Here is a 26,797-nt window from a genome sequence, read left to right as displayed (position 1 = left end):
GTTTTTATGGATTGTGCGCAGCAAGGAAGTGTCCCCAAGAATGGAAATGATACCACAGTTTATTGTTAAAATATACCAGTGTTTGATCTGGGAGGTCATTAGTTGAGTTTTTGACTTCATATGTCATCTCTGTTCCGCCTCAGAAATCATAAGTAGTTGACGTATCCATTGTAGATAGCGTGAGACTTTGGTGAACACTAGTCCCTGATTACAGTCGTTTTCAGACACAAAGAGTCCAGTCAGAAAAGCTGTGTTTCCTTCCACTGTAGCAACAGGAGTCCCAGACTTAAGATCACACTTAACCTTTCTGAGCTGTAACCTTTTCCATGGGATAAGTGCTGGCTTTTGTTCCTCCATACAAAACATCTTATTGGTCAAGGAGAAAGTCAGGTTGAGTGTGGCATGGCAGTCATCCAATGAGACATATGAAGCGTGACTGTCCCCACCCACCACCACACCCTCTCTGCCACTTTTCATCAAGATGTTCTCACTGAAGTCTTTCTCTGGGAGGCAGAGGGGCATAGTGTCCAAACCTAGGATAACTGGCTCCTTTAGCATCAAAAAAGCCAAGTCGTCGTCGGGATGACCTGATATGTACCTCTTATGAAGTGTCTTATGAAGGATTGCCTTTGAAGCATTCCGTTTTTCATTTGATTGGCCTGCTGTGAGAGTTACAAAAAGTATGTGTAAACTATATGTAAATATAGGTAGGTGGGTGTGTGCACTTACGTTTATTACTCACCAAAGACCATGGAAAGGTCTTTGTCTGCTGTCCTACATCCAGCTGTAGTTAGCACAGACCTCTTTCCCAGGATTGCACCGTGACATACTACTTCACCATTGCCATCCACAAAGGTCACCTACCCAGCAAAGGACCGAGCACCTCACCATTTTTATTGAGTTACTGGATGAATTACATCTGTACGTGCTCTCTGTACATGATATCATTCATTTTACCTGGATACATTGAAGTCCTTATAGTCTTTTGCTCACCTGCCATGGACAGTGTCCTTGGGGACAGACCTTGTTGCTGAGGTCATTTTGGTTCATATTCAGACTTGCAGAAGTGTCAGAGGAGATGCCCAGGTTCCCACAGGGGTTCTGAACTAAAAGCATGGAGGATGCAATCATTCATGAAGAATCCTGGAGAAGCCCTGCTGAATTGGGGTTTGCTGTCCCAAATAGGTTCATCATAAGAACGGTAGCTGTTCCCGAACCAGCTGCACAAATCTACTCGAGGCTTTAAAATGCCTGGGGACCCTGATGTAAATCTGTTAACAGCCTCATGTTTAAAGACAAAGCAGTTTATTAGTCTGACTTGATATGGTAAAACTCCAGAGCATAAAAGTGCAAACCTTGAGGTATGCAGCTCCTGCCGTCGCTTTGAAGGCTGTAGCCCTTGGCACAGAAACAACGGAATGATCCTTGCATGGGCTTGCAGAAGTGTTCACAAGCCAGAGGGCCTTCTGAAGGGCATTCTGATATATCTGCAGGAAGAACAGAACTCACATATCATGAACACTTAAAATGAACACTTATTAGGAACACTAAATTACTGGTTAGCATTGGTCCAATTACACAATCCAGGTCCACAGCAGCTCAGAAGACCATGAGACAAAGACAAGAAATTTGTCCATTTGCCTGTTTGATCCAGGGCTGATTGGTTGTTAAAGCCTTGCTAAAACAAAACAACTCAATTACCCTTTTCACAGTTGAGCCCAATGTACATGTCAGGACACTTGCAAGCGTAGCCACCTATCATGTCTTTACAGGTGCCACCATGTTGGCAAGGATTAGAGTCACACTGGTCCCCATCTGTGATAACGTGAACACACGTTACCGACTGTAACAAGACATGCTGATGCTTCACTTCTATTCATTATTCGATGAAGACATAAGATAAGTAATGCTTACCATAGTATATTGTCCAAAAGTTGTCCTTTAGAGGGATCAATCAAAATTAGTTTTTAGTTAGCAAAACGGTATATCGAGTACTCATGAACATGTTACAAGACATACGGCAGAGGTCAGTTCATACCTAAATCTGTCAACTGATTTGAAGGAGAATGTGACATTGCGGAGTGTGTAAGAGTTTACCTAAAACGAACCATTGTCATTTAATCTAATCTTGACATATTTTTCATTGACATAACTGGTGCTAGTACTGTCAGGCACTGAATGTCTAAGACAAAGCTTACTGTTTTCTGGTTGTCCTCGAATACCTCTCGGACTTCTTCTTTGTTACACTTTTCCTCATGGCATTCTCTTTCCAAATTTCCCTGAAAAAATTCCTCCCAAAAGAATGCGTTGGCACGCTTATGTCTCTGGAAGATTGTGTGGGCTTGTGGGTAAGACATGAAAACTGAAGTGGTAAAAAAAAAAGGCAGACTGTAGTTAGCGTCAACTCCATCCAAGAAAGGGAAAATGCCACTAAATGAAAATGTTACGAATATCTGATAGGCATCGGTAATGCTACTAACATTAAATGTTACAAATATTCGGTAGGCATCAATAATGCCACTAAGGTTAAATCCTATGTATATTCAAAGTCATTGATAATGCCACTAATGTGAAATGCTACAAATATTCAAAGGCATTGATAATCCCACTAAAGAAAAATGCCACTAGTATTCAGTCAGCAATGATGTATTTTTACCAGGCTAGTCTGACTAAATCAGGTAAAATTTCAGGGAACTTAAAAAAGAATGCAGACCTATCATCTAACAGTGGCAGAGGTTTCTGTGAATTTATGATGTGGCATGGGAATACAATTTAATTTATTGAACTTTGACCTACTTAAAATAATGATATGTAAAACACTGGAAAAAACCTGTTTTATTTCATGGCTGTTGCTGCTACCTTATCCATGCGCACACAAGGGTACCTTATCTCATCGGTTTGGTTTAGGATAGCCACATTAAATAACCAACATTGTTCAAAAAGCTGAATCTAAGCATAATATAACTTCTGAGTATAAGCACAATATAGCTATGAATTTATAAAATATTGTTGCATATTGTTTGCCTTACATTAACTTTAACTCCTCTTAAACTGTTCAGGAAAGGAATGGCAAAAGAAGGGGGTTTTAATAAATTGCTTAATTAAATTTGCATGTGGTATATTTAGTTCTTTGAGTTTAATGTGTCTTTTAATGTATCTTTACCTGTTTGGTCAGCGACGGTCAGGAAGTTGTTGCTGTGCAGGGCAAATAATAAAAATATCCATATATAAGGCTCCATCACAATCAGGTAAATGACAGAATGCTGTCGTGCTGATAAACGTGTTCTTTTGCCTTTGACTCGGTTCCACTGCCCACATCCACTGTTACTCCTCTGGTATATTTTTTCAGGGTTTCATAAACACGAGACCCATCCCAAGGTCTCTGTCTCTTGCTTTAATTAATGCATGTGCAAACAAAGGTTCTTCTCCTAACAGTTGACAAATGCTGACAATTTTGTACTATAGCTGCAATTAGAATTCTATCAATTTTATATGATTAATAATGATTTATCATTATATCCTTTCAGATTGAAAAATTGCCTTTCCTGTATTATTGGATGGAACTGTATACAGTGTACTGAAATAGTGGGACGACTGCTGCAAAAAATCGGGGATGAAATGTCCTGTAGAACTTTGCAAACAAAACATACTATGAGTGAACTCTAATCTGCAAACAGCCAAAAATGTCAACATTTGTGTAACAAAGTGCACAAATCAATGGGTTTGGACTTCAGTCCCTGCTATTTTTCTCTTTATCTGTACTGCAAGAGGGGTAAAAGAACTCAAATCTTACACAGAATACATTCATTGCAATATATATTAAAGCTGTTTGTTAAAAGATAGAGATCGATGTGTGCAATGCACAAACTCCAGTAACAGTGGAGATAGTTGAGACAGCAACAGAAAACAACATAGAGAGACATAGAATCTATATAATCTTTATTTTGTTGGCATTTGTTTGGAATAATTTTGCATCTCTCTCTCTTTAATGCATCTCAGTTTATTGGCCCACTGGAAGTTTCATCATATCCATATCACAGGTGTATGTCCAAGCACCTGCCTCTTTTTCCTTGCTGTTACAGAAGCTTTCTTTTTGGGCATAACCTTTTCCATGACGGCCTCAATCCACTTGATATACTTGGATACCTGCGTGTAGACGCCATACTTCCCCTTGCGAGCACAGCCCTCGCCCCAGCTCACGATGCCCGTCACAAACCAGGTGTCTTTGTACTTGGTGACATGTGGGCCTCCACTGTCGCCCTGGCACGCGTCCTTGGTCTCTTTGTCGTAGCCGGCACAGAACATGCGGTTGCTGATCTTGAACTTGGTGGACTCCATGCAGGTGGCCCGGTCGATGAATGGCACGGTCAGCTTCTGCAGTATGGTGGACTGCGGGCCGCCTTCGTAGAGGCGGCCGAAACCGCTGACCATTCCATCATCCTGCAACATGAGCACGCGCTCAGCAAAGTCACGATCGGGCAGGCAGGCAGAGAGGATGTACTTGGTGAACTTAATGGGCTTAACAAGCTTGATGAGAGCAATGTCGTTGTGGTAGGTTTCTGGAACGTAGCTCATGTGCACAAGGACCTGGTCGACGGCGTGCGTCACCTCGCGCCCTTCTCTGATCATGGTGTCAAACTCACCTGTTACAGACACAAAGACATGCATGCCATTTGTTTGATAGGGTCTACATTTGTCAGTGGAACAAGAACAAAGCCATTACAACAACTGTAACAGAGTCGAGGATACAAATACCTAAACAGCACAACTTATTGGTAAAGTAATTTATGCCAAGCCAAACTTTCCTGGAGCTCCCCAGAACATTTTATGCATGGTTTCAATTTGACAGTAAGAACTGATTTAAATCTAGAGTACAGATGTGATTTTGTATTTAAAGTTAATGTTCTCTCTCTCTGTCTCTCTCTCTCTCTCTCTCTCACACACAAACACGCACACACATTAGTCTACCTAGAATAACCGTGATGGAACGAGATTGGTTCATGCAGTGAGCTGCAGATAGAATGAAGTATTCATTTAGAATGGTCCCACCGCAGAAGCCGATCTTTTCCTCATTCACCAGAAGTGCCTATTTAGGACAGTCACGCAACATGTTGGAGAACAATGAGAGCAAGACTTTTAAAAAGGTTAAACTACAACTGAGTTTTTCATAAAGCATTGCTGCTTTCTCTGAGCGCTTAGGCAATGCTTACAACATTATATATAGTGTATCAGCTCCTATAACAGCAGCATGAAAAGAAGCAAAATTTGAGGCAGGTTGTGTTAATGCACTGTATCATTGCTAGCAGAAAATGTACCAGTGAAGATAACAATGATATTCAGAGTGAGCTATCTATCAATTATTTGAACACAAAGCAGAAATCTAAGTTGTATCATGACATAAATGCTTTTGAATATTCCGCTAGGAGGTGGTGCGTCTACCTGCCAGGGGCATTCACCGGGTGGACAATCGTCCCCGTTAACGATTCTCTTGTCTCCAACAACTTCTGGAAGTACTGGCTTCTCTGTTACAGGATTATCCAGCTCATCCAGGTCAAGTCCAAACAAATTATCCGGTTCATTCACAGTGGTATTAGAAGCAGCTTTTTTTGTGGTGGCTTGCACCAAATTTGTTGCATTTGTACCCATGACATGCTCTTCATCAGCATGAACATCAGTGACATTTTCTGTGGGGTGATGTATGAAAATACTTCGGGTTGCCTTGGGATACACATGTCCACATTTGAAGGGATCTATAATGAAAACAAGTGTTGAAAAGGATATAGACAAGGGATGGTTACTCGTGCTAATAAATCTCAGTTAGCTGGATCAGGTGGTGGGGTATTAGGGCTGAGAGTAACTTATATTACTATATTAATACTTATTATATGTTACATTTATATAGTGCCTTTCTCAAACTCAAGAACGCTTTACAGACAGATATCAACTTACAATCACTCACACATCGATGAGAAGTGGTAGCTAATTTGCACACAACGTACTCTCAGTGTATATAATATATAATTACTTATAAACTTATTATTATTACTTATATTATTACAGTATTATATCTCTAGGACCCCTTTTTGTAAACCAGTCACTAAAGATGAATGCTTTTAACGAAGAGGGGATGAATTACTGTCATTCTCCCCCAGTCTCCCTCTTACCATCAGATTTGCAAGACTTCCCATCTGCAGCCAGCTTGTAGCCTTTGACACAGGAGCACACCGCCCTGTTGCGCTGCACATTGCAAAAGTGCTCACAGCCTCCATTCTTGTCCTCGCACAGCTGTGGTATTACTGTATTCAGAAATGAGGTTTTGGTAATGTGTGATTTTCCCAGAAAGCTGATCTTTGTGCATGTGTCAGCAAAGAGATGCGGGACAAGGCAGGGGCTGTGATGTCATGACCACTTACCGATCTCACAGTTGTACCCCTGAAACATGGCTGGGCATAAGCAGGTATATATTTTTATTCCATCTTTACATATACCAGCATTGAGACATGGCTGGGATATACATGCATCTCCATCTATGAAGACATTGACGAAACAAAGTCTTAACTTATCAGTTTTTGGGCCTCTGGATTTGACTAAAATGTTGACATTTCCTAGGCTATTTGATTGATTCAGACCAAGCCAGGTGCAAAAATCTGATCATATAAATGATGAAACAAAAATCATCCTTGATTATCACATACCTACGTACACATTCCAGAACTCATCCTAGGGAAAGGAAGAGGACAGAAATGCTTACAATGCCATGTAGTAATGCTTACAATGCAAGGACACTAGGAGCAAGTGGTCAAAATGCCAAGGAGCAATGGCAGGAAGTGAAGAGTGCTATGACATACTGTCTTTTCATTGTCCTCAAAGATCTCTCGGGCCTCCTCAAAACTGCACCGCTCCTCATTGCACTCCCTCTCCATGTCGCCTTTTTTCAGCTCCTCAAACAGGCTGTTGGCCCGCCGGTTTCGTGTGAAGACCTGGTTGGCATCCTTGGTCTGGAGGAAGACTAAGGACACAATATTTTATCAGTAATAACATCATATGGGGTCCTTATTATTACTAATACAGCATAGCAAATAATCATGAACTAGGCTGATATTTCAGAAATATTATTCTGGCCTCATCTATTGTAAAGTTTCACATGATCCATGTGAAGGAATATGTTGTCTTGTGGGGCATTTGATTCCTAATATAATACTAACTGGTAATATACTAACTATGTGGTATGTTACTATCATATAAAACATTGTTAACAATGGCATTGGCATGGTATTAGCTATTCAACACTTAAAAGAGAGCTGAATCTCTACAACAAATAGATCTCTCAAACAGGAGGTTAACATTAAATACTCACACCACAGCTCCTTCATATTAAAAGTGCACTTACCCTCAGGAGTGACGTAGTGTACCAGAAGTAGACATATGAAGGTCTCAAGGACCCAAAACATGGCAAGTTCTTATCGTAAAACACTTCTCTGTAAGAGAGGAGTAAATTCTGGAAGACAGGAACAGGAGGTCAATGACCTGCACGAAAAATGGGAGGAGTAAAAGCTACAAATGACTCTGAATAATAAGAGTGGGAGGCAACGTGAGCCACCCATTACCATTAATAGACATTAAAGGTAAATGTTATTTGCTGTTCTGTAGGCTACAGGCTGAATACAATTTAAAATTGTACAAGTACACCCCCAGTTTAACTCTGCTTATCTTAACCAATCATATCAGCATGTTGAGAAACAGTGAACCCAAACTGCTCTTGGGACTCTGCACTTATATTTATGCTGTGTGGCTACTCATGCTGCCAGTGAAGATGGCTTGTTTGAATGGAAATGTCTGGAAGATCCAAATACTTGCATAAAATGGTATCTTATTACATTTGTAAATCTAGTATCTACATGACATATTTGTGAGTAATATATCATTGTTGATCCTGGTATGATGAAAATGAAGAGTGAATTCAATTATACATAATTGTTCCCAGTATATAAGACATTTTGTTTCTTGATGTCAAGGACACAAGATTAAAATAACTCACAAAAGAGTCCTGTAATGACAATTGAATTTTATTTCAGAAAAGATTTTAAAATTATTCAGAAGCTCTAGCCTAAAATCAGTTAATGATAGATTGCTGAGGTGCAGGCTCAGCCTTGGCTGTGGTATTTATAGTTTTGATGAATGCATCCAACTGGGCAGTTGGGGTGGCCATGATCTGCTGAATCCAATCCAGGAAGTTGGAAACTTTGGTATATATGCTGTAGAACCCTGGCTGGGCACAGCCTTTTCCCCAAGACACTATCCCTTTGAGGAAAACCGTCTCCCTGTACTCTGTTACCAGGGGGCTACCGTCACCTCCGCGACAAGACTCCTGGCTACTCTCAAAGTAACCAGCGCAGAGCATATTATCAGTGATATTAACCCTGCTAATTCTGGAGCACAGTGGCTTGGGTTGCAGCGGCACGGCGAACCTCCGCATCAAGGGGGAACCTGGTCTTTTAGCTCCCTTAGAGCCTTGATCGTTGCCACCTTGCGTGTGCCGGCCCCACCCACTAACAGTGTGGAAGCGGATGGCGGCTAGCTCGGCCTCTGCAAACTGGGCCGTTGGCAGGCAGACAGGAATAGTGTATACTGAAAGCTTAGCTTGCCCGCTTAGCCGCAAAAGAGCCAAGTCGCTATCCATTGAAACTGGGTCATAGTTCTCATGGACAATCATATAGGATACAGGAAACTCTTGCTCTGTGTCTTCCCTCATGTCAATATTATGGTCACCTGGTTAAAAAAGAGTTTAAAAAGCATTGAAAATGTATATCCTCACACCTTTTGCTTGCAAACATGTCTCCAAAACCAGTAATGATATACCTGTTATAACCTTAAAATGTGTTATATCTCTTTTATCCACACAGTGAGCAGCTGTGATGACCCAGCTAGAGTCTACTAAAACTCCTCCACAGAGGTTTTCTCCTTTGTACACCAACAGTACCTGAATGGATGAAGTATAAAGATGGGCAATATACTAATAATATCACAACATTTTCAAATATCCAAACAAGTTACAATACAGAGACATATTTCATTCGATTTTTTTCAGTCATTTCTGAACAGACACAAGCGATGTGTGCTTCTCTGATGTTTAAGTACACCTGAGAGTTAGTTCAAACTATCACTTCTATTTGAAAAAAAAAAAGATATGATAATGGCACAGTTTGATTCAGGTCTATTTATGGACATAATTAGAAAGACCTCTATAATTTATGGATGTATAATTTATGGATAAACTGGCATGGTCTGACACATGTGTAGGTTACCTGCCAGGGGCAGTGGCCTTTGGGGCACTGGTGTCCACCAACAGACTGCAGCATAACAGTATCATTTGTCTGAACAGGTACCCTCCCGCATGGATAATGAACTACAAAATCCAATGACACAAACACAACAGATTTTGACATTAGTTTACACTTCATCTAAGTCTGTCTGTACATTTCATGCCCTTAGAGGCAGACATTTTCACTGATCCATTTATCTTGTTCCGTTGACTTGCGAATTCAAAGAGGAATTTTCACACCTTGAGCATTGCAAGATTTCCCATCTGCTCCAAGGGCATATCCCAAGGCACATGAACACTTGTGCTTGGGGCCAGAACCATCACAGAACTGCTCACAGCCGCCATTCAGATATTGACACTTCAACTTATCCACAAATGCTAAAAGAGAGGATAGTTGTTTTTGTGGGGCCTCAACTGAGAGGGATCAAGGGAATTTTAGATTGTGAAAGTCCATGCAGAAACACATAACCTATGACATCTGTAAACAGTAAAAGCTTAAACATTAATGAAGTAATTAATGGGAAATTGACTCGTGAAAGATGTAAAATCTTGGATAAGATGCATTGCATTTACCTTCTTCACAATATTTGCCCTCGAAGCCCTCTAGGCATTGGCAGATATAAGAGTCTGCCAAGAATATGCAAGTCCCTGTGTTTTTGCATGGGTTTGTCAAGCAGGGCTCCCGAGCTGGGATTAAAATACAGTCCGATTTACAGCATCATGTAAATTTCCAATTATTTACACATGATGTAATCATAATGATAAGAAACTCAAAGCAGTAGCGCTGTGACCTTTTACAGAATTTTTTAAAAATCTCGTTTGCACAATTAAATACACAAATCACTCACAACTATTGTTGACAATTCTACAAAATTCCCACTAAATCTCAAACCACAGTTAACAATGTTAATTATTGATTTTCCATAAGAAAACTCACCATGGTAGCTCAACCAAAATTCTTTCTGTAAGAAATCAAATTTTATATATATATATATATATATATATATATATATATATATATATATATATATATATATAAATAATTGTAAATTATTTATAAAATAAATTATATATATACGCACACACACACACACACATATATATATATATATATATATATATATATATATATATATATATATATATATATATATATATATATATATATATATATATATATATATATATATATATATATATATATTAAAGCCTCATTTCTATGTTAATAGACGGGCAAATTAGTCTCGTAAGTAACCTACCGTTACAACGTCGTTTTCGAACACTTCGCGCGCCTCCTCATAATTACACACTTCTTCCATACACTCGCGCTCCAGGTTGCCAGATCTCATTTCCTCGAACGTGCCTGCATTTGCTCGCCCAGAGCGGTTCAACACTGCGCTAGCGCTTTGCTTCTTCAGGAACACTGGGACCAAGAACGCGGTCTCAGTGAGGGAAAAACAAATGCAGCAAAATACTAAATACTGAAGGTACAGCACGGAACATCGATTCGAGCGTCAACCTCCCTACTTACCTGCCCCAGATACTGTAGGGCAAAAGAAAGCTAAGAATACAACAATTGTTTGTGGCTTCATGTTACTCTTCTTTGCCCCGAGCTGCTGACACGGTTCTGACAGTCTATCGGTAGTAAGCACATTTACCGTTCGATCTACAGTTCAAAGGCTCTTTTAATGCGCAAATGTGTAGCTAGTGTAATTCGACTACTCTAGCTTCTTTAGTTGTTAAACCTAAAATAAACTAAAATATGATCATGCAAAATAACTCTAATATAACCTGACTGGAGCAGTTCATAGTGAAAAGAGCATGTCTTCTGATGATAAAAAAATAAAAGTTTTATCCTTCACATCTATTTGTTACCACACCAATGAGAATCGATTGTTCGATTTTCTTTAGCCCGGAATGTCTAACACAGCCCCCTGAACGATGATTCATTTGGTCTGAACTGCCAGAACTTAACACTAGCACAAAGCTTTCATATCAAAGGTGTATGCATGTACATAAGAAAGATGCATTTAGTTTGACACTTTGTCACGTTCCAATTTTTGAAATTAAGATGTTGCATATCTTTTATTTCTGAGCAAATGGAAACTAAATGTAGTTAATATATACAAGCAAATTAAGCACAAAAAGATCAAAAGTGTAAATAGAATGAAACAAAAGTTGACATAGCACTGTTATACTGCAAGCCATATCATGTTTATTCTGGTGATTTTATGCCAGTGGTGCCTTTGTTGAATTGACAACTGGTGCCAAGACATGCTTGTCTATCCACTCCAGGTAATTGGACACACGTGTGTATATGCCATAGTGTCCTGGGCGTGCACATCCTTTCCCCCAGCTCACAATTCCCAGGAGAAATGTAGTGTTTCCATAACGGGTCACCAAAGGTCCACCACTGTCACCCTTGCAGGAGTCTTCTTTACCTTCAATGTAGCCAGCGCAGAACATGTTATCGGTCAGCGAAATATTGCTGTCCTTCACGCAGTCTTGCGTGCGAATCCGTGGCACGTCGAGTTTCCGTAGAACCCGTGAGGTAGGCCCGCCCTCACTACGCCGTCCCCATCCGCTCACGGTGTGAAGGTGGATGGCCCACAGTTCCCGTGTGGCAAGGTCTCGGCGAGGAAGGCACACAGGAACGGCATATGTGCTGTAGATGATGGGCCGGTGGAGACGCAGAAGGGCGATGTCGCTGTCCGCATTTGCTGAGACGTAGTCGGGGTGCATGATTATCTCCTGCACTTCTATTGTCTGCTCCGAACCTTCATTTATGTCAATGTCATGCTCGCCTGGGTCAGATAAAGAGGGCCAGCATGGACACTCCAGTTCCAGACATGTGTTGTAGCCATACGCTACCAGCTTTTATTGGCAACCACTGCCGAGTCACATACCTGCAACAATCTTTAGAAACTTGACAGCGAGCTTCTCTAAACAGTGAGAAGCCGTGAGGACCCATGTGGGCTTTATGATCACACCACCACAGAAGCCCTTGTCACCATATTTCAGCAAGACCTAATGTACACATGCATCAGTGTCAGCAGCATTTCCTAAGGCATAAGTGCAATTACAGCTCTACAAGTGTTTTTACCTGCCAGGGGCAGTGACCTCTGGGACACTCTGTGCCTCCTACTATACGTGCCCGTGGGTCCTGCTGAAGGTCCTTATTTGTACCAGTGTTGCCTTGAAGAAGTGGGACCTTGCCACAAGGAAAGAGCTCTGAAAAAGAGTGATGAAGAACACAAGTAAGGAAATATAGTCAGTCGTTAACAAATGCTTAAATTGCCATACCCTCAAAGACTCTTTTAACCTACCCACAGATAACATACATTTTTCAAATGGTAATAAAACCAAGGTGCTTCAACTAACTGTTTCATAATTTGCTTTTGCTGGCATTCTGCATCAGTTAAAATGTGCTCCTATAGCTTTAATGACATCTTGAAGTTTCAGGAGGTATGTTGCTAGTATGACATTCTTTCATACCAAAAACTTTCATTTTTTCTTTTTACTTGTAGCAAATGCATTTCTCACATTTGCCACAGTACACCTTGCCACTCTTATTTGTCTAAATAATTATGACTTATAATTATGATTTATTGTACATTTTGGACAGTTATGTTTATGTCCAGTTATTCTCAGTCTAGACTGAGAATCACTGATTGCTCCCCATTTGTGGCCTGTTGGGTACATGACTCTTAATATCCTCACCATTGGTTAGACAGCTTTGACCATCTGTCCCAAGGAAGTACCCATCTGCACAGGAACAGCTACGTGGCCCCTTTCCCTCCGCACAAAAATGGTCACATCTGCCATTTTTATGAAGGCAGGAGTCAGGAATTTCTTTAATTACTAGAGAAAAAAGGACAAAAAAGGAATAAGTAACACTTTGGTCTAGGTGCTGATCTTAAGTTTGTGTTACTAAAATTAGGACTGTATTTTGTAAAGGAGCATGTAAAGCCAGCCAATAATTACCAAAAAACCTGACATTAAATAGTGGTTTTGGATCCATTTTGTAGCAAGTCACACTGCCAGGAAGCATTGCTACAGTGGTTGCCTGTAGCAGGTGTGTTATTCAGTTCAGCAGTCTGTGATTCAGAACTGATCTCAGACTAACCAATCAGAATCCTGTATTCCACAGAGAAGTGCAATAATGTACATTCAAAGCCCTACACTGTAAGAATCTTCATAAACAGCTGACTGTAACAAAACCTAAATCCTGTTCAAGAGACATTCCTTTGCTCTAATAATGAGTGCATATAAAAGCTGAGTATGAGGTTGACCTTACTGTACTCGCAGTCACGCCCAAGGAAACCCCGTGGGCAAATGCATGTGTACATTTCCATTAGTTGCATGCAGGTACCGTTGTTTTTACATGGCCTTGACAGACAAACATCTTTGACTGTTGAAAGAACAAAAGCTCACCATCGGATAATGAGAAAATGGACATGTTTGGTAAAAGGTTAGTGATTGAACATCTTACCATTGTATGTTTTCCAGAATTCATCCTGTGGACAAAGAATCTGGATTCAAATTCACCAATATTCCAGTTGCAGCCGCAATAATATCAGTGTATAGGCTTATTGCAATAGCTTAGTCAAATTCCAGTTCACATTCCATTTCAAATTTCTATTTGAAATTGATGGAGTTTCAATAAATTAATTTTCAGATGTAAGTTTTCCTAAGCATTTGAAGCAGTTTTACAAATGAAGGCCAGTTAGCTCATAGTCATTCCAAGGTTCAAGATATACATCAATATAAGGCCAATAATAGCAGAATACATGTTTTGTGTGATCAACATCTCTGAGTTTCTAATACAGACCGTAACTTCTGTGTGTTCAAACACCTCTCTGGCCTCCTCATAAGAGCATTTTTCCTCTAGACACTCCCTCTCCAGATCACCCATCTTCAGCTCTTCGAACCAGCCTAAGTTTGCTCGCTTAGTTCGAGCAAAAACTCTGTGGGCATCTTTCTGGCTCACAAACACTACAGCGAACACAAGCAATGTGGAAGTTGACCAAAAGTACACAGAGACACAGTTGTGCATGCTTAAATATAGAAAAACATTCAGTGCTTCTTGATTTGCTAATATGTGATTTAGTCTCATATGTACAAATACATACGTTTTACCTGAAGCGGGATGACAGCAGTGTAAGGCCAGTAGCAGGAAGAGCAGAGTTAGGAGTTTCATGTTTGATAATGCCTGGTGCTATGGTCAGGCTGCCTAGTCCTCACATCTAAAAGGTCCAAAGTCTGCACACTCTGCACCCTTTCAGTATAGGCTAAAAGCCTGTCCCATACCTATAATACTTAAGCTTTGAAGCTCAGGCGGGGATAAAATTCACCACAACTCAATCAGAAGATCAAAGATGACCCTTGTTTATCAAATTACAAAGTTAACTTTATTTGTGGCAATACTTTACAAATTAAAAGGTACAATAATACATGTATTTTAAATGTTGTGAGAAACAGAACTGGTATTTGACACTAAAAATAAAATACTCAGTATTCATCATTGTAATACTGAATCCACTCAAATAAAGATTTAAGATTTTATTTTTTTAAATATATTTTAAGATTTTTAATTTTCTTCAAGATCAGTTCTTCCCCAACAAATCCATTCATTCTTTAGCCATGTTGTTTGTAATCCACTCCACAAAGACGGCCACGCGAGTGTAGATACCATACATATTCGCGCGAGCACAGCCTTTCCCCCAACTCACTATGCCCGTCAGGAACCATGTGGTGTTGTATTTGGTTACCAGGGGACCCCCACTATCCCCTTGACACGCGTCGCGGCCTCCCTCCCTGTAGCCAGCGCAGAGCATGTTATTGGTCACCCTGAGACCAGAGTGGGCTTGGCAGCTCACCAGGGGAACCAAGGGCACCTCCAGCCTCTGCAGCATGAGGGATGGAGGCCCGAACTGAGAGAGTCGGCCCCAGCCACTCACGGTGGAGGTGCGCACTGTTTTCAGCGTGCGATCAAATGTGCCTTGTGCTGGGGGGAGGCAGATCGGTATTACATATGAGTTTAGTGAGATGTTCCGGCGCAGCCTCAGCAGGGCCAGGTCGCTATCAGATGTCGTGAAGTTGTACTGTGGGTGGATCAACACCTTTGACACTTTTCTTAGCTGCTCTGTGGCCTCCTTCACATTTCGGTTGTGCTTACCTTAGGGGTAGAGGAAAACAGGTACATGGATGGGGAAAAAAAAAACAAAACCATTGTGTTTCCCTAAAATCTCAAAAGGAGATAAAAGTAGAGCAAAATATTACATCTTGTTTTAAATAGGGGAAGGTAAGTTTTAATGTTTGGTATAACAATAGAAGTATAATGTGTACGTGTTTAGTGTCTTGTGAATTCTTACCTACTGACACTTGTAGTTTGGATGGGTGTTGTTTCCAGACGCAGTGAGCTGCTGTGAGGATCCATTGATAGTCTAGAATAATTCCCCCACATTTATACTGGCCTTCATATTCAAGTAATGCCTGTATTAATTAACAAATAAGGACAGAGAACAGTGATACTCAACACAAAAGAACTTGAGGATAATAACACTCTATGTGTGAAATGTCAAAATCTGTTGATAATAGTGCTTTTGTCCTGGTGTACCTGCCAGGGGCACTCTCCTTTAGGACATATATGTCCTTTAACAATCCTTGGGCCAACGTTTGTCACATCTGTTCTGCCACAAGGAAATTTAACTAAGGAGGGACATTAAAAGAAAGAAGTCAAGTGTGATTTGGATGAAAGCATGGAGTAACATTCATATATGAGACTGTGACACACAAGGTGTGCCAGTGATACACACCTTGTGGCACACAGCTGCTGTTGTCTGTAGACAGGCTGTATCCAGGAGCACAGTGACAGCTGGAGGTTAAATCTTCAGCCTCGGTACAGAAGTGCTCACACCCTCCATTCTTATATAGACAGCCATAAGAATTAAGTATTTCTGTGGAGTAACCAACAGTGCCTTATAATTTGAGGAACAAAATTGCAGTTCAGCCTTAGGTATCTTCACTTCTTTGGTGTTCACGTTACCTTTGTCGCAGTTCCGTCCCTCAAACATGGGTGGACATATACAGATGTAAGTATTTGTCTGAGTGTCACAAGTGGCCCCATTTTGACATGGCTCTGATTTACAGTGGTCCACCTCTGGAGACACAGCAACAAGTCAAGGCAAACAGAAATAAACACACCATGGACTGTATTTCAGTCACGTTCACCTACAGTCATTACTGTACCTGTGTAAACCCTCCAGAACGCATCCTGAAAAACAGTAAAAATGTATGAAAGATAACAACAGATTTATTCCTCTGTCCCAGTGTTTATCATGTTTATAAAATATCTATTTTGACAAATAGGCCAATAATGCTGTTGTGGTGAACATGCCGAGGTTAGCTCAACTGCTGATTTTAGCTTTGCCCACCAGTTGGTCAGGTATAGAGAAGATCTCCCTGGCCTCCTCGTATGAACACTTCTCCTCCAGACACTCCCTCTCCAAGTCCGCCAATTTCAGCTCCTCTATGAAGGAATTGGCACGACGATGGCGGTTCAGAAGCACCTGGCTAGCGTCTGTTCTGCTCAGGATCACATGGGCTACCAGGAAGAGATAGAGAGAGACCTGGCTTCAGCTCGTGTAAAAATCAAAGGCAATCAAATTACATCTAGTTGTAGTGACTGATCATTTTCATCAGTGAGGTTTTCTAGAACGAAGTACAGATGTAGATAGCCTGGTTGTTTGGTATATATATATATAAATGTATAAACTAAAAAAAATACATATATATATATATATATATATATATATATATATATATATATATATAGCTAAGCAACCGAACATAGTAGTGGTGTATAAACATCAGAAGAGGGACATAGTGATAGATATGGCCATCCCAAGTGATCCCAAGAAATATTTCTCAAGCTTCTTGTGTTCCATTTTCCTGATGTTGCTTTCACTTGAAATGATGTGAAAAGATGTGGAGGGTGAAGGCAACTGTGGTTCCTGTGGTAATCAGAGCACTAGGGGCTGTAACCCCCAAACTAGGAGAATAGCTCCAACAGATCCCAGGAACAATTCGGTCCAGAAGAGTGCCATCCTGGGAACAGCTAAGACACTACGCAGGACTCTCAAGCTTCCAGGCCTCTGGCAGAGGACCCAAACTTGAAGGAAAAACACCACCCAGAAGGCGAGTGGGAAATTATGAATTTTATATATATATATATATATATATATATATATATATATATATATATATATATATATATATATATATATATATATATATATATACACACATATACACACACACACATATATACACACAGACAGATATATGAATATATATATATATATATATATATATATATATATATATATATATATATATATATATATATATATATATATATTCCAGGGAGCCGTGTATAAAGATGCAATAAAAATGAACTACACAAGGTTTCCAGCTAAACATAATGCAGAATGTTTCAGACAGAGGTTCTTCATCAGCAAAGTACTTTTCCAGCTGATGACGGACCTCTGTCCAAAACATTCTGTTTGTCTGGAAACCTTGTGTACTACACTGCAGTTTTTACCACACACACGCACGCACGCACGCACCAACATATCTTTTATTTATCTTTTAAAAAATCCTGATATACTTTTGAGGGACTGTTGCTGATTTTCAACTAAACTAATTTAATGTATTTTCCTCAATGTTTGGCAATAACACACAGTAAGGACAAAGTACTCTCTTTCAACAGGACTAGTAAACATGCATAGACAAATATGAAATTTTACTAAAAGACCAGTCAGACAGTTTAGTACGTATGGAAAGAAGTGCACTCTTGACTTTTGGGTTCTTCAGACAATCATTCATAGCTTTATCTGGATATATACAACTTAACAAACCAACGACTCGCAGCTTACCCGCAGGAACCCCAAAGCAGGATGGCAAACTTAGCAGTATAGTGAAAAGACCAAGCTTCATTCCACACAAACTCAACTCCATTGTGCTACACTTCAGGTTGAACAGTTTGATCAAAGTTTGGCACTGTTCCTCTGCGAAATCACTGGGGTGCCTGGAAACAGAAAGTGGTTGGACTACACTACACCTTCAGAGAAGAGGAGCACTGTTAATCGAGTCAGCAGTAGGTGGTGCCATTCTCCCTGGGAGGAGGCTTGGCAGTAGACAAGCCCTGTAGCACCACATGGCTTGTTCTTTGATTTCCATTAGTGACACTGTAATTTAGAATAGTGGTAGTATCATGCAGAATGGAATTTATTTATTGTCATAAAAGAACATCAAAAAATCAGAATATATTTCCAATAACTCTCAGAAAGAGCAAGGTTTAGTCTTCAGTTTTCTGAAGAATTCTAGTCACAAGCTATTGCTAATAACTAAGTAACAACAACATCTTAGCCAGGCTTGATGCATTTGAAGAAGGCAAAAATGTTAAATAACAAATTATTTCACAGATCATTCAGTTTGTATGTTTCCAAATTACAAATAATTGCAAAAGACTAATTTGAGAATGTGATGAGTATAAAATACCCTGGGAAACTGCAAAGATGCTAAATAACAGCAGCAGAATATGATGCACCACTAATGGTATGCTGTAACCAATTAAGAATCCCAATAAAGAGTCACAATATACATAATACATCTAAAACCAGACACTAAAATATGTTAGAATGAATGGAGGTATACAAAAAATACATATAGGCATAAAAATGTTCACTATAATGGATTCAATTATTAGCACATTGTCATGTTGGGTTTTATAGCACCATAACAGTCTATCTAAAAATAACATACAAAAGGTGCTTCTATATACAAGCATGTTCCCATGGTATACTTTAACAGAATTAGAATGCTATTTTCTCTGTTAAATTGAACATGCTGCTGTGAGAGAAAAATGTCTGAGTGGAGGTTGGAAACTGCATATTTCTCGTGGGCACCATTTCCTGTGTAATTGGAGTTAATGTGTGTAGGAGCAAAGAACATGTGCAAGCATATTGAACACAAAAGCTGAAGAAAAAAGAGGAAGAGAGAGTCCTTTAACATGACATTTAACATTATTCTCCAGATTCTTTAGGATATTATAAATGTCTTCCTTTGCTGAAGACCATCTTTCTAGTCCTGTAGCCCCACAGAAAGCTATCCAGAGTTGCACAACTGCTACAGTTCTCAACTACAGAACACAGACATGAGTTGTATCATATACAAACAGAGCGAGCCTCCACTGTACAAGCACACAAACTCAGCATTATCTTATGATTAAGTATATGAAATGAAACACTCATTTCACCACACACCTCCACAGTTCATGTTGGTCAGGATTCCCCTCTTACATCAAAGCATGAACTAAAGAGAAAAGGGTACCTGCCAGGACATAATGAAAGGGTTATGGGTGTCACTTCTGTTCCATCACATTAAACAAAACAAATGCCACAAAATGAGCTTTAAAAAATGAAACAATATATATATTTTTCACATGTTGCAACAGCAAGGCGTAGGCGTTGTTTTTTTGTTTTTTTTTTGCATGTCGTGTTGCTTTTTCTTTACTTTTTAAGTGGCTCTATAAGCAGTAGTCTCAAAACCACAAGAGTCACACAGAGAACCCTTATGTCACGTATGTGTTCATTATGTGAACAGAAGACACAGAAAATCACAGCACCAGAGAATTAATTTTATAGCTTTCCTTTTAATAGCTTTTTATAGTTTTTATAACTAATTTACAATTAAATGTTATTGTCTTTGTATAATGAAGACTATAAAAGTAGTTAAAAAACAACAAAATCAATAACAGCTGATAATAAAGAATGCCATTGTTATCTGGTAGAGCAAGTCTAAATCATGGAACAGCCAAGATGAACAGCCAAGATGAAGCTTTTACATCGAGCAAAAATAAGCCAAACCGAATAGCATCTTGGATAATACCACTATTTAAAAATGTTTATGCCCCACACTTTACCTCACTGTGGTGAAGTGGTGTGAGGCTCTAGCCAATTAGTGGGCGAAGGATCAATGGAATGACTATGAGTATTGTTGTTAGTGCCAGGGGTGGTCAGCAATGGCACGTGATAGAGAGCTGGCGTCTGTACAAGTGCAGACTCAGCCCACAGTGCATGTACTTTTGAATAAACTTCTTTTCAAAAGCCAAATATAGGTTTCTATTCATATTTTCATTTAGTGTTGCATTTATTATATTAAAGCCTTCTTCCATAGTCGTCCGCTGTAGCCTCCAGGCAGTCTCTTATCTACTCACAATTCTATCCGTTCACGTACTACGTTCACGGTATTAAGTTCGTCGACGATACAAAATACAGATTCTCAATGTTGCGCAAGTTTATGCTACAAATCTTCCACAGCAAGATATGATAGATTAGGGGAAATCGTTCACAAACGGTAACATGCAATTAAAATACATTCCATGTAGTGAAAAGGAAAGAAAAGCATGCAGTGTGAAGTTAAATTACGTTCAACTGCAAAACGTTTCCTCCTTAAATCTGTACCAGTGAATATAGTCTAGCCTAGTAGCCAAAATAGTATTTTAAGAAATTAAACGTGTATTTTACTAAATTGTGCGCCATATGTTTAAAATACTTTAACCTGTTATTGTGTAGATGTGCGAGTATCTTTATATATTTTTTATTTAGTTAATCAAATAATTTATTCTTTCGCGCAAGGTAGATTTTTCGTTCATTTATTGCTTTGGACTGACCTTAGGTAGAAACCAAAATATTGAATTGCATTGTGGGAAGGGATCGTGCTCGCTTCATTCAATAAAACAATCGAAACTGACTAGAAGTAGCTGCCTCAGCTCACTGGATGTAAAAGTGCTAGACATTTGTCCTTTTGTTATTTTAGGCCACGCTAGAGCACAAGTCGCAGTATGCTTTGGAATGTTGCATTTAATACAAGGACTATACAAATGACTGCAATATAGCTTACCATGACTTCCACATAAACACTGCTAACTTAAGTCATTAGCTAGCAAGCTAGCTGGCTATTTTGCTTGTTAATAGTTTTAGTTAGCTAGCCTAGCTCGGTAGGATACATACACAAGTTAGTCATCCAGCTTTTTCGGAGCACTAGCGTTTGATTTGATGCCATTGGTCTATGTCCCTTCGCTTTAGTTAGTATAGCAAACAGCTAGCTAGCGAGCTAGCTATGTATATCTTTAGCTAACTATTATGTTTATGTCGTAAACTAGCTAGCTAACTGGCAAGCCTAGCTATAACGTTAACTGAGAGAATAAGGTTTTGGTTGATACAGTACGATATTCCGTTAAATTGAGATGTCTGATGTTGGTAAGCTAAATTTTGTTCATTCGCTCTGGATGAATAACATGTTTGTACGAAAAGCTCATTTTGGTATGAAAATCGTTTTAGGTATAACATTTGTAGTAAAACAATAAGTGTAAATTGCATTACAGAGAACGCAAAGTCCTTTTGGTCTGAAGTGGATGTTGACTTGGCGTTTGAGGAACTACTGGAATTTCTCATATGTCTAAGAGATGCCATCAAAAATAACACAGCCTCAGACAAAGGTAAACAGATAGGCACAGCCACAACACTAACCAACGATAGAACTCATGTACAAAATGTAGGTAAAAATCATATTTATATATGTTGGTTATGATAACTTTACCCCCATATTATTACTGTCCCTTTTGTACACAGTAAATATTTTCACATATTCACCATTTCACACACTAACTTTATTTGACAGATGCATATCTTAGTACTATATGAATATTTTTGTTCTTAAGTACCATATATGTTGTGGCGCTATGATAGTTTTACCATACGTGCCAGTTCTATACTACATGTTTATTTTTCACTATTGTATGTGTGACATATGATTTATATAGCTGTTAAAAGACCTTTTAAAATATGAGAAATTGCCAGTTTTCAGACAGACACCGCTACTGTGATAAAACATTGTTTAGGGTACATCCAGGGCATGAATGTCATCCTGGCATCTGGGGTGTCACTTAATACAGTCTTGAAGAATGACTCCTTTGAAGAGGTGCTCATCAGTGAAGGTATACTCCTGTTGAACACTAAATGTGTATACATCTGTTTCAGACTGTTCCTACATCCACCAGATAGGGCTTACCCCCCCCCATTACTAGAAACATTAATCATTTATTAGAAACACTTTGTACGGCTAAGAGTGTAAGACTTTGGTTCAAATTAGACTATTTGTTTCCATACAGTTTGTTTTAGCAGTCTTCCAACTCAATTAGTGATCAGTTTCTAACCACGAGACTGCTGTTGGCTGTATATTTTGGAGCAGCATACCACTTTCAACCAAGCAGTGACATTAGCTCTGGCTAGGTTGTTCTACCTGGTACATTCGTACCTGCGCAACAGCCCTCCTATGACAGTATCACTGCTGTCTTTGCCAGCCGAACAATTTCTGGTGAGAAACTGACCGCTTATGGTTAGTGTAGAGAGCAGTTGACAAACTGCCCATTGCAACAGCTGCGATGAGCAATATAAGATAGGTGTGCCTAATTACTTTATTAGGCACACCTACCTTAGATTTCTCATCCCATCTGTTGTCCATGAATGTCAGGGTGAGGCAGGTGTTTTTAATCAAGTGGGTGAGTGTATGTGGCTTTGAAAGTGTCTCCTCCTCTTTTTTCTTAAGAGATTTTACAAAATAGTAAGTAAGGTAGAACTGAACTCTTTGCGAGTGTGTGTTTTGGTATAAGCAGATTATAAGAACCCTGTACATGTGTCAGTTTGAGGTTTTGGAATCTCTTCAGTGAGGTTTCCCACTGTAAGCCTGCACCTGCTTCTCCATTTGGTCCTTTCTGTTTCATATGGGATTTCTTTTGGTTCCACTGGCCCAACCTTAAAACTCAGTAATATCATACCACTGAAAAAATATACTGCTACACAATTCATATATGGAAAATCATGATTTATATTTAAACAACAGATTGAATGGGCTTCTAAGGTAAATAGGGATATCTTCTTAACGTCCCAGGCTCTTAATGTCACTTTTGTTATAGATATACTGACAGTGTCTGTGTCAGACTCTCACTATACTCAGCTGAAAATGAAGGATGGACCTGTACCAGAGGACATCTTAAACGAGGACAGCTCAAGGTTTAAACCCTATTGCAGTGCTTTGTTCTTGTTCTCTAGCTTTCATAGTCCTTTTTTTCTAATTTGACCAAACCTCTTGGTTGTGTTTTTATGCAGCGGTTCAAGGAACCTGGAATTCAGTTCGGACAACAGCCAGATGTCTTTAACCAGCAGAAATGATGCTGTGTTGTCAGGGAAATGTGACTTTTCGAACCACATGGTTCAACTGTCGCCACCCAGCCTTTCAGCGGACAACCACCTGGCACCCCTGTCGCCTGTCCAGGTTTCCTACCAGCAGCATGACTGCAGCCCATTCTGCCTCTCTCACCTGCTGCCTCACACGGACCGTTTTCCAGGTCAGAATCCCTTGAGAGTACCTCTTCTCTGTCACTTCCAGCGGCACTATGCAAAGGCCAGCCTATTTGTAGGGCAGGAGACAGAGCCCAAAGGGGAGGAGCTGGACTTGGAGGTGAACGTGTTCTACAAAGCCCCATGTGGGCGGAGCTTGCGTTGCATGGCCAACGTGCTTCAGTTCCTGCAGCAGACAGAGAGCCTTGGAATCCTACAGCCGTCGAACTTTAGCTTCGAGCCGCAGGTGCTGTTGGACCGCCAGGCTCAGCCTGGACCGTCTGGATTCACCCCTTCGCTTCCAGTAGCCATCTTGTTTGAAAGAGACATAAGCCGTGGGGCAGAGGTGGTGCCAGTTCCCCTGTGCAATGACGTGGACGGTGTCCGGCCGAAGGAATTTCGTTACCGTAAGGAGCGCTGGCCCCACGGCTGTTTTCTGAGCGTGTCCCCGTTTTTCTTGGCCTGCTGTGACTGCACAGACGACTGCGTGGACCCTCGGAGCTGCTCGTGCCTTCAGCTCTCTCTGAAGGCTGGGGCTGACCCAGGCCAGCTTTATGCTTATCAGCGGCTAGACGAGCCCTTGCACACAGGGTGAGAAATCTAATAGTGGTGGTTCGTCTGTTGACCTTCATTAAATGTGGTCATGGTGAAGAGCAAAAGTGTATGTGGTGGAGAATTTTGGAAGTGTGAAAGCTTGAAAGTACAACAGCACAACCCCCTAAAAAGGGTTCACCAGTAAAGTACATGCAGACCAATGTTACAGAATCAAGACAAAATCATACTTTTATTTAAAATCTCCTTGTTCTGCATATTGTTGTGCAGATTGGTGAATAAACAGCATTCTTGAATACATCATTGTTTACATGTATTACCTACTCTCACATAATGTCCATGTAACATTTTGACAGACTATATGAATGCGGCCCTTGGTGTGGATGCAATCGAAGTGGATGCCAGAACCGTGTGGTCCAGCGTGGACTCCATGTTCGTCTGCAGGTGTTTCGCACCTGCGACAAAGGGTGGGCTGTGCGCTGTCGTGATGACCTCGACAAAGGGACCTTTGTCTGTACTTATGCAGGTGTGTGTGTGTACAGTTGTGTGTTGTTTGAACAATTAAATCCTCTTTTGCCATTTTTTTTTTTTTACCATGGAATTGGAAACAAGTGTGTGTGGAACCCCACCCACTTCTCCCTAAGGTGTTGTCCTCAGGCTCGAACGGAGCTTAGAGGAGCCTGCGTCCTCTAGGAACCAGAAAGAGGAGCCAGTGTCTGATGATGAGGTGGAGGTGGTGGAGGAGTGGACCCTCCCTGCAGGGCAGCAAAAACCAGCAAGCGAGGCTCTGCACACCTCTCCTCCTCTCTACGTTCCTGTGATTCAGCGACCTGTTGATCAGCCCGCAGTGGTGCTAGATGGAGAGCGGGAACAACAGTGTTCAGTTAGTTACCCCTGCCTTCCATTTTAAACAAGCTCTTTTAATATCATTTAACAGTTGATCCAACAGTTTTACTCTTAGTGGGGGGGGGGGAATGAATCCTTAAACTGAATTTATGTATGATGGATGACCTTGTGGACTCCATACAAATCTTTCCCCGCAGCTCTGTGTGTTATTTAAGATTCTGAACACAATGTTTGATAGAGGTGCCAAAACCCAGTGTATGTAATGTATAGACACTTGTTTGTCTACAAAATGTTCTATATGTTCAGTTTCTCACTTGTCACTGCACTAGTAAAAGCCTCCCCTGTTTATAGTCAGCTTATGGACATATTTATGTTGCAGGATACACAGGAGGAAACAAACACCTGCTCACCTGATTCCAATAAAACAGGTGCAAAAATTAATGTCCAATCTCATGAAGATTGATGAAACTTACAAGCGGCACATTCATAATCCTGTAATTTTTGTTTGCATTTATGTTAAAAGACCGGGATGCTGAAGGAAAAGTAACAAGGAAGAAACTCCGGCTAGATGGTAACGAGGGAAAACGTGACCCCAGCTATGCAGACCAGACAGTTCCTATAAGACATGTACCGAAAGAGGCCTCTCAGGAACAAATGTATTACCTTGACGCTTCGAAAGAAGGAAACGTGGCAAGGTTTCTTAATGTAAGTATAACCTGATCTACAGGTGTAGTGCATGATTTATTTCCTGTAGATAATATAGTTCAGTATATCTGTTTAAGCTACTTTTCACAATTCTTGTGAAAGGAACTAGCATTTTTACAACATATGTTTAATACAACTGTTGAACCCCATAAACTATTTTTTTACCTTTTGTTTTTGACATTGCAGCATAGTTGCAATCCAAACCTTTTTGTCCAGAATGTCTTTGTTGATACCCATGATCCCAAATTTCCAACCATTGCCTTCTTTACATGCAGGTAAGATCCTCATGAATCTAGATTCAGCCCACCTCATAAATTAAGAACAAAACAGATTCTGTTCTTAATTCAAGAAGTTGGCTGAATCTCTAGTTTAGTCACCAAAGTACCCTTGCATGGCTCCTTACAGTTTTGTGTATTATTCTTGGATTAGTTTTCAAAAATGTCAATATTTAAATGCTGTATGAGCTGTGAAAGCTGCAAGTTGTCTGACCAGTTTCTGTGGTTTCTCAGACCTGTAAAGGCAGGAACTGAACTGACCTGGAACTACTCCTATAACCCAGGAAGCAACCCTGAGCATGAGGTGCCATGCCTGTGTGGTTATAACAGCTGCCAAGGTTGTGTCATCTGAGGATTGTGCAAGCACAGAGGCAGGTGTTGCATGTGCTACTGTGGCTCAGCTATGTGGGCAGAAAGACCAAATAAGCACAGGAAGCCTGTATAGCCCTCTTATGAAACCCCACCCCTATGGTGAAAACACTGAGGACAGGCCTAATCTTTCTTTAGATATGTGCAAACATCCAAGCTGTGTTATCATTAAAGTGGACTACTGTTCCCCACTGTAACTAAAGCAATGCTTTAAGAAGCTTTAACAGGTGCCATCGCTTATAGGAGCTGAAATAAACTTTTTT

General features: G+C 40.2%; 6 protein-coding genes across 6 annotated transcripts; 1 reads left to right on the top strand and 5 right to left on the bottom strand.

Annotated features, from left to right (window-relative positions):
- Nucleotides 1-108: 108 nt before the first annotated feature.
- prozb (protein Z, vitamin K-dependent plasma glycoprotein b) lies at nt 109-3,239 on the bottom strand. Its single transcript, XM_027010351.2, has 8 exons — nt 3,164-3,239; nt 2,199-2,362; nt 1,915-1,939; nt 1,702-1,815; nt 1,356-1,487; nt 994-1,106; nt 743-860; nt 109-662 (listed from the first exon to the last, which is right to left on the bottom strand). The coding sequence occupies exons 1-8, from the start codon at nt 3,237-3,239 to the stop codon at nt 124-126; spliced, it is 1,281 nt and encodes a 426-aa protein (XP_026866152.2). The 3' UTR covers nt 109-123.
- A 784-nt stretch (nt 3,240-4,023) lies between these two features.
- On the bottom strand, nt 4,024-7,472 carry f10 (coagulation factor X). The gene is made up of 8 exons (XM_027009881.2): nt 7,391-7,472; nt 6,849-7,009; nt 6,696-6,720; nt 6,414-6,527; nt 6,165-6,296; nt 5,440-5,750; nt 4,969-5,086; nt 4,024-4,643 (listed from the first exon to the last, which is right to left on the bottom strand). The coding sequence occupies exons 1-8, from the start codon at nt 7,449-7,451 to the stop codon at nt 4,024-4,026; spliced, it is 1,542 nt and encodes a 513-aa protein (XP_026865682.2). The 5' UTR covers nt 7,452-7,472.
- Nucleotides 7,473-8,113: 641 nt separating this feature from the next.
- f7i (coagulation factor VIIi) lies at nt 8,114-10,957 on the bottom strand. Its single transcript, XM_035535103.1, has 8 exons — nt 10,854-10,957; nt 10,582-10,745; nt 10,260-10,284; nt 9,896-10,009; nt 9,563-9,700; nt 9,306-9,406; nt 8,860-8,980; nt 8,114-8,769 (listed from the first exon to the last, which is right to left on the bottom strand). Exons 1-8 carry the CDS (start codon nt 10,912-10,914, stop codon nt 8,114-8,116), a joined length of 1,380 nt encoding a protein of 459 aa, XP_035390996.1. The 5' UTR covers nt 10,915-10,957.
- A 594-nt stretch (nt 10,958-11,551) lies between these two features.
- Nucleotides 11,552-14,522, bottom strand: f7 (coagulation factor VII). The gene is made up of 8 exons (XM_027010323.2): nt 14,462-14,522; nt 14,154-14,317; nt 13,815-13,839; nt 13,620-13,733; nt 13,043-13,183; nt 12,426-12,553; nt 12,229-12,349; nt 11,552-12,126 (listed from the first exon to the last, which is right to left on the bottom strand). The coding sequence occupies exons 1-8, from the start codon at nt 14,520-14,522 to the stop codon at nt 11,552-11,554; spliced, it is 1,329 nt and encodes a 442-aa protein (XP_026866124.2).
- Nucleotides 14,523-14,745: 223 nt separating this feature from the next.
- On the bottom strand, nt 14,746-18,442 carry f7l (coagulation factor VII, like). The gene is made up of 8 exons (XM_027009869.2): nt 18,262-18,442; nt 16,759-16,928; nt 16,574-16,598; nt 16,371-16,484; nt 16,141-16,281; nt 15,942-16,033; nt 15,697-15,817; nt 14,746-15,500 (listed from the first exon to the last, which is right to left on the bottom strand). Exons 1-8 carry the CDS (start codon nt 18,341-18,343, stop codon nt 14,953-14,955), a joined length of 1,293 nt encoding a protein of 430 aa, XP_026865670.2. The 5' UTR covers nt 18,344-18,442; the 3' UTR covers nt 14,746-14,952.
- Nucleotides 18,443-21,105: 2,663 nt separating this feature from the next.
- On the top strand, nt 21,106-26,796 carry setdb2 (SET domain bifurcated histone lysine methyltransferase 2). The gene is made up of 11 exons (XM_027009371.2): nt 21,106-21,648; nt 21,774-21,887; nt 22,290-22,385; nt 23,364-23,460; nt 23,557-24,378; nt 24,696-24,865; nt 24,984-25,222; nt 25,565-25,613; nt 25,709-25,890; nt 26,077-26,165; nt 26,400-26,796. Exons 1-11 carry the CDS (start codon nt 21,636-21,638, stop codon nt 26,515-26,517), a joined length of 1,989 nt encoding a protein of 662 aa, XP_026865172.2. The 5' UTR covers nt 21,106-21,635; the 3' UTR covers nt 26,518-26,796.
- Nucleotide 26,797: the final 1 nt, after the last annotated feature.

The sequence above is a fragment of the Electrophorus electricus genome, chromosome 16 (genome assembly GCF_013358815.1).
Source record: "Electrophorus electricus isolate fEleEle1 chromosome 16, fEleEle1.pri, whole genome shotgun sequence".
NCBI lineage: Eukaryota > Metazoa > Chordata > Actinopteri > Gymnotiformes > Gymnotidae > Electrophorus > Electrophorus electricus.
This window is presented reverse-complemented; position numbering and strand designations above follow the sequence as displayed.

What these genes read in the sequence shown, in the direction of transcription:
- prozb (XM_027010351.2), bottom strand. Translation starts at nt 3,239, where the DNA reads ATGGAGCCTTATATATGGATATTTTTATTATTTGCCCTGCACAGCAAC. An exon ending in GACCGTCGCTGACCAAACAG is followed by an intron (nt 2,363 to 3,163) that starts GTAAAGATACAT and finishes TTACCACTTCAG; the next exon opens with TTTTCATGTCTTACCCACAA. An exon ending in TCGAGGACAACCAGAAAACA is followed by an intron (nt 1,940 to 2,198) that starts GTAAGCTTTGTC and finishes ATCCCTCTAAAG; the next exon opens with GACAACTTTTGGACAATATA.
- f10 (XM_027009881.2), bottom strand. Translation starts at nt 7,451, where the DNA reads ATGTTTTGGGTCCTTGAGACCTTCATATGTCTACTTCTGGTACACTAC. An exon ending in ACACTACGTCACTCCTGAGG is followed by an intron (nt 7,010 to 7,390) that starts GTAAGTGCACTT and finishes TTGTGTCCTTAG; the next exon opens with TCTTCCTCCAGACCAAGGAT. An exon ending in TTGAGGACAATGAAAAGACA is followed by an intron (nt 6,721 to 6,848) that starts GTATGTCATAGC and finishes TCCTTTCCCTAG; the next exon opens with GATGAGTTCTGGAATGTGTA.
- f7i (XM_035535103.1), bottom strand. Translation starts at nt 10,914, where the DNA reads ATGAAGCCACAAACAATTGTTGTATTCTTAGCTTTCTTTTGCCCTACA. An exon ending in CCCTACAGTATCTGGGGCAG is followed by an intron (nt 10,746 to 10,853) that starts GTAAGTAGGGAG and finishes TCTTGGTCCCAG; the next exon opens with TGTTCCTGAAGAAGCAAAGC. An exon ending in GGGCAAATATTGTGAAGAAG is followed by an intron (nt 9,701 to 9,895) that starts GTAAATGCAATG and finishes CCTCTCTTTTAG; the next exon opens with CATTTGTGGATAAGTTGAAG.
- f7 (XM_027010323.2), bottom strand. Translation starts at nt 14,522, where the DNA reads ATGAAACTCCTAACTCTGCTCTTCCTGCTACTGGCCTTACACTGCTGT. An exon ending in TCAAAGCTGTCTAACCAATG is followed by an intron (nt 12,554 to 13,042) that starts GTGAGGATATTA and finishes ACTCTTTTTCAG; the next exon opens with AGCTCTTTCCTTGTGGCAAG. An exon ending in GAGGTCACTGCCCCTGGCAG is followed by an intron (nt 12,350 to 12,425) that starts GTAAAAACACTT and finishes TGTGTACATTAG; the next exon opens with GTCTTGCTGAAATATGGTGA.
- f7l (XM_027009869.2), bottom strand. Translation starts at nt 18,343, where the DNA reads ATGGAGTTGAGTTTGTGTGGAATGAAGCTTGGTCTTTTCACTATACTG. An exon ending in CAGCAGCTGTGTGCCACAAG is followed by an intron (nt 16,034 to 16,140) that starts GTGTGTATCACT and finishes GTCCCTCCTTAG; the next exon opens with TTAAATTTCCTTGTGGCAGA. An exon ending in CAAACTACAAGTGTCAGTAG is followed by an intron (nt 15,501 to 15,696) that starts GTAAGAATTCAC and finishes TCTACCCCTAAG; the next exon opens with GTAAGCACAACCGAAATGTG.
- setdb2 (XM_027009371.2), top strand. An exon ending in CTTTGTCTGTACTTATGCAG is followed by an intron (nt 24,866 to 24,983) that starts GTGTGTGTGTGT and finishes CTTCTCCCTAAG; the next exon opens with GTGTTGTCCTCAGGCTCGAA. An exon ending in ACCTGATTCCAATAAAACAG is followed by an intron (nt 25,614 to 25,708) that starts GTGCAAAAATTA and finishes TTATGTTAAAAG; the next exon opens with ACCGGGATGCTGAAGGAAAA.